At 48.7% G+C, this 5,751-nt stretch overlaps 1 protein-coding gene across 1 annotated transcript in view; it reads right to left on the bottom strand.

Annotated features, from left to right (window-relative positions):
- ITGA11 (integrin subunit alpha 11) overlaps positions 1-5,751 on the bottom strand; it is a 47,228-nt gene that overhangs the window by 31,122 nt on the left and 10,355 nt on the right. The window contains exons 3-5 of the mRNA XM_008637411.2: positions 2,320-2,429; positions 1,471-1,619; positions 226-265 (exon numbers count right to left, since the gene is read on the bottom strand). Coding sequence (XP_008635633.1) covers positions 226-265; positions 1,471-1,619; positions 2,320-2,429 — 299 coding nt within the window. The remainder of the gene's footprint in view (positions 1-225; positions 266-1,470; positions 1,620-2,319; positions 2,430-5,751) is intronic.

The following is a 5,751-nucleotide window of genomic DNA, read 5'->3' as shown; positions in this document are numbered from 1 at the left end:
TGGGATGAACCAACCCCTTTTCCATGGATGTGTTGGCAGCTTTTCCCCACGGAACGCGTGAGGCGGTGCGTGAAACAGGGAATCATGGAATTATGGAACGGGTTGGGTTGGAATGGAGCTGGAAGAACTCGTTCCAGCCCTGGCCAAGGGCAGGCAAACACTGCAGAGGTCAGGGGGTTCCGAGAGTCGCCCAAGCTGGTGTCGGACACTTCCAGGGATGGAGACTCCCCAGCAAACGAGCGACTGAGGGAATAAACGAGAAATGCTGTGCAAAGAAACGAAGGAAGGGCAAACGAAGCGCTGCGAGGGGGTGTCCGTAATTCCCGGCGTTCCGACAGAGCCGGAGCCATCCAGGAGCTGCTCCCGTAAGGGCTGCGATCGATGAGCGCACGGCGGCTCGGTGCTGGCACGGGCAGCACCCATCGTGTGCTCTTGGAATCAGTTAAATCCATGTAATGGAAATATAACGAGGGAATCACCAACTGTCCTGAGCTGGAAAGGACCGACAGGATCATCAAAGCCCGACTTTTCTTTAATTTAATTTAATTTAATTTTATTTTATTTTATTTTATTTTCAATTTATTTTATTGTATTTTTTCTAATTTTTATTTTATTTCTATTTTCTATTTATTTTATTTTATGTTTATATTTTTATTTTTTTATTTTCTATTTATTTTATTTTATTTATGTTTTATTTTAATTAATTGAATTTAATTTATTTTTTATTTTCTTTTCTTTTATTTTACTTTCTTTTTTATTTTTAATTTTTTATTTTATTTTTATTTTATTTTAATTAATTGAATTTAATTTATTTTTTATTTTCTTTTTATTTTCTTTTATATTTATTTTCTTTTATTCTACTTTCTATTTTATTTTATTTTACTTTAATTTAACTTAATTTAATTTAATTTTTATTTTCTTTTTATTTTATTTTACATTTATTTTCTTTTATTCTACTTTCTTCTTTATTTATTTTATTTTATTTTGCTTTATTTTACATTATTTTATTTCATTTCATTTTTTATTTCATTTAATTTCTTTTCATTTTACTGTATTTTATTTTATTTTAATTTTTATTTATTTAATTTAATTTTACTTTATTTTATTTTATTTCATTTTACTTTATTTTATTTTATTTCGTTTTATGTAATTTTATTTCATTTTACTTTAGTTCATTTTGCTTTATGTAATTTTACATAATTTTATTTCCTTTTACTTTATTCCATTCCATTCCATTCTATTCCATTCCATTCCATTCCATTCCATTCCATTCCATTCCATTTTTAATTTATTTTGGTTCTTTTACATTCTTTATTTTTACTTCAGTTCATTTCATCATAACTTACTCGATTTTACCGTGCCTCACCCTTAAATCCGCATCCATCTCCCTCCATCACACAAACAAAACCCCCAGAGAGGAGCCTCTCACCCCTTGACGTCCCACTGCCCATTCCCGCTGCCCATTCCCACATTCCCGCTCCACATTCCCACATTCCCACATTCCCGCCCCGCATTCCCGCTGCTCACCAGGAAGCTGCTGTCCCGGGGGTTGGTGGCCAGGCTCAGGCCCAGGCGCATGTTGTCCTTGCGCTCCGAGACGTTGGACAGCGTCACCCGCCCTTGGGAGAGAGGGTGGCATCGGGCACAGCTCCCGGCAGATCGGGAGCGCTCCCTGGCATCTCCGGAGCGACCGGGAGTTGTGCCAGAGGAGCCTCTGCCGGTGGAACTCCGGGTTTGGGGCATTTTTGGAAGTGGTTGGTGAGGTGAGGATTGGGTTTTTTCCTAGATGAACAACTAAGGAAGGAAAATTGTTTGGGGAATGAGGCTGGGAGAGGAGGAAATCCCTTGGAGGGCTCAGCGCCTCATCCCGTATTCCCGGGCCGGTGGCTGATCCATCCCTGTGCATCCCTGTTTTCTCCGTGGCACAGTCCAGAAAGCAGAAACAGCCCCCAGGGCAGCCCTGTCAATCCTAAATGTCACTGAGCCGCATCCCAAATCCCTGATCCGACCGTTTCTCTGGGACAAGCAGCTCCCTGTGAGCCAGAGCTCCCCCTTTGCTGTCTGCCTGGGAAGCAAACTGGGAATCATGGAATGATTTGGGATGGAAGGAACTCTAAAGCCCGTCCCACCCCATTCCATGGGCAGGGACCCCTTCCACCATCCCAGGCTGCTCCAGCGTGGCCTTGGACACTTCCAGGGGCGGCCACAGCTTCTCTGGGAATTCCATTCGTCCTTCCCCACCCTCGCAGGGAGGAATTCCTTCCCGATACCCCATCCAGCACTTCCAGGGATCATTTGGGATTTGGGAAGGGGCCGTACCCAGGTTGAGCTTGGTGCAGTTGCTGTGGCCGTCACTTGGCACCGGACACTTGTAGACGTCTCCCGTCTTCTGCTGCCCATTGGATTCATACGGAGCTCCCACCACCAGCCTGCGGAAAACACGGATCCGTCAGCGCCTGGAGAACGGGAATCCCCCTGGGAAAAAGGATTCCTCGGCCCCAATTCCCTGCTTGTGGTTGGGAGTGGCAGGAGAGTGTCCCAACCTCAGTCATGGTCCCAAGGACAACTTCTCCTTCCCTTCCCGCTGGAGCAGCAAAAAGCTGGGAATGTGACTCCCTGCCGCCGGGAATTATGGAATTGGTGCCCATCAGCTGCAAGGAACAGATTCCTGGCAGGGAGGGAGGGCTCCGAGCCTGCCCGGAAGCACAGGGAGGAGCAGGGCACCAGCTCCAGGATGGCACCAAATCCCTCGGAATCAGCTGCGGTGCCCATGGATTGGCCCTTCTTCCGGCTGCCTGTGGAGGAGCCTTTCCATAGGATCATGGAATGGTTTGGGATGGAAGGGGCCTTAAGAATCATCTCATCCCAACCCCTTCCATGGGCACCTCCCACTTCATTCCGAGAGCGTCTCCAGGACATGGATGTGGATGCAGGGATCCAGCAGAACCAGAAGGAAAAGCAAGGAGCTGGTAGAGCACTTCCAGCAAATCCCCCTGGGATCCACAAGGAATTTTGCCCACCAAAAGCCTGGAAAAGGGCATTTGCTCCAACCCGGAGTTGCTGTGAACAGCTCTGAGCCAAACATCGGGATCTCCAGTGGTGGGTGAGGACGTTGGGAAGGAATTTTTCCCAGGAAAACCCTGGAAAAGGGAATTCTCTCCAAGCCGGGGCTGTTCCAAACACCGGGAGCCGAACCTTGGGATCTCTGGTGGACATCGGGAATTTCCCTGCTCTCCAAAAGAAGGGAGCTGCGAAATCCCATTCCCCCAGCAAGAATTCCAGCTTCCAGCCGGATATTTCTGGGACATCCAAACATTTTTCCCACTTTTCCATGACCACAACACTTTGACCCAGCAACCCAAAGCAGGAAGAGCGCAGGACCGGAGGAATCCGGCTCTTCCTTCCAGGCTATCCCAAAAATCCTCAGCGCCACGAGTTGTTGGCAACTCCCGCTCCCAAAAGAAATGGCATTCTTTTTTTGGTAGCTTCCCAAAAATCCTATGGATGCAACCGTCCGAGTCTGGATCTCCGGATAAACAGGAGCTCTTTTGTTCCACAGGGCCCTTCCCAGCAGCTGGGAAAGCCACCGGCACAGATGTTCCCGGTTAGACCGGGAATGGTCATCCCTTAAAAATGCTGCTCCTCCAAGGACAAACATCGCATTCTTTGATCCCAGCGCTCCCAAGCGGAACCGCTCACCCAAGGAAAAGCTCCCGAATCCAAGGATTCTCATGGAAACGCTTCCTGTCTTACAGCTCGAGTGTTAATGTGGGGATTTGGGATGGGAAAATCGTCCCCAGCTGGAGCTGTCCTCGACAGCATCCAGGAGCTCAGGGAAATCTGGGATTTTCTGGGAATTTGCTGGTTTTCCTGAGGCTCTCCCACACTGTCCGTGTGGATGTGGAGAGGAGGGAAAAGCTGGAAGATGGGGAAGGGGGATGGAAAAACCTTGAGGATGAGGAGGAATAAAGGTGGAGGCACCTGGGAAAACGAGGCTCTCCTGGCGCAATTCCCAATTCCCAAAGAATTTCGGATAAATGGAATGTAATTAACGTCTCGGAGCAGCTCCACCTGGATGCGCCCCCCCTCCTGCAGAAATCCTCTTGGAGACTTTTCCATTAATTGATATTCCCGTATTAACACGATCACACCACCCACTCCTAAATATTCCCAAAAAACCAGCGGATTGGGGGTCGGATCATTCCTTCGGGATGACGAGGCAAACCCAGCCATTCCCCAATTCCGGGAGCTCAAAGGAAACCCAAACATTCCCAGCTTTTGCCACGAATCCGAAGGGGCTGTGGAGCTCCCGGAGCTGAAATTCTTGTCTCCCAAAAAACAATGGAATTGTTTTCCCTTTTCAGTTAACTGGGAATGATTCATCAGCTGGAGCTGGCAAATCCTCATGGAAACTTGGCAGCTCGGGAAAAGGCTTTTCCAGCTGTTTGGAAGGTGTTTTTAGGGATGCTGCTCCACTCTTCCTTTCCTTGGAAACTGCAGCTTGAAACCCTGGATTTCTCCTTTAAAAAAATCAGGGATTTGGGATGGGTTATCCCAAATCACCCAGAATATCCAAATAATCCCGATCATCCCAAACCAACTGGAGCATCCCGCCATAGAAGGGAGACATTCCCGGCTTTTTCCAAGCTTTCCCCCTCCGCACACCTTGGGATGATCCCAAATCTCCCTATTTTTCCCTGGATTCCCAAGAGGGAAAAAATGAGGCTTTGGAAGAAAATCAGAACTGAACCATTCCTGCCTCGCCTTCCTCTCCTTTCCCTGCTCCCGGCAAAGCAAAAGGGGAATAAAACAGGGATGAAGCAGGAAAAGCTCAGGCTGCCCCGAGCAGTCTGAGGATGGATCCTTAACTTGCATCCCAAAAAAAAAAATCAGGAGAGGAAAAGTGAGAATATCCCAGGAGCTCCAGCAAAGCCCAGTGCTGGGTCCTGATTCCCAGTTTTCTCTCCAGCCTGGGAATGAGATGGTTGTGTCCACATCTGCAGGCTGGGAAAGGCTCAAATCCTACAAAATCAGGGAATTATGGAATGGTTTGGGTGGGAAAGACCTTAAAGCTCATCCCATTCCAGGCCTAGATCCTGGACTTGAGCCTTGTCCCGATCCCTGTCCTGATCCCTGTCCCGATCCCAATCCCTCTCTCTTTCCTGATTCCAATCCCTGTCCCTGTCCCGATCCCTGTCCCGATCCCTGTCCCAATCCCTGTCCCTGTCTCTTTCCCGATCCCTGTCCCTGTCCCGATCCCTGTTCTGATCTCAATCCCAATCCCTGTCCCTGTCCCGATCCCTGTTCTGATCCCAATCCCGATCCCGATCCCTGTCCTGATCCCAATCCCTTCCTCAATCCCTGTCCCGATCCCTGTCCCAATCCCAATCCTGATCCCTGTCCCAATCCCTGTCCCTATCCCAGTCTCTGTCCCGATCCCTGTCCCGATCCCTGTCCCCTCCTGCCATTCCCGTGCCCCAATCCCCCGGATCACCCCCGCTGTTGTTTTTCCAAGCCTTCCCAGGGTTTTCCCCTCTTCCCTTGAAAAACCAAACCTAAATGCTCCCAGCCTTTTCCAGCCGCTCCTCATCCAGCCAGGAATGGTTATTCCCAATTTCCTGGGCTGTGGGGCCAGGCGGCGCTGCTGCAGCTCCAGCAGTGACAAATCCATGACCGGACCCCAAATCCATGGAAACAGCGGATTCTGGGAGCAAAGGCAGCCCGAGGAACCCTGGAATACCGTGGGCAGCA

The sequence above is a fragment of the Corvus brachyrhynchos genome, unplaced genomic scaffold (genome assembly GCF_000691975.1).
Source record: "Corvus brachyrhynchos isolate BGI_N302 unplaced genomic scaffold, ASM69197v1 scaffold200, whole genome shotgun sequence".
Lineage (NCBI taxonomy): Eukaryota > Metazoa > Chordata > Aves > Passeriformes > Corvidae > Corvus > Corvus brachyrhynchos.
The sequence above is the reverse complement of the archived record's forward strand: the minus strand, read 5'-3'. Positions and strand labels throughout refer to the sequence as shown.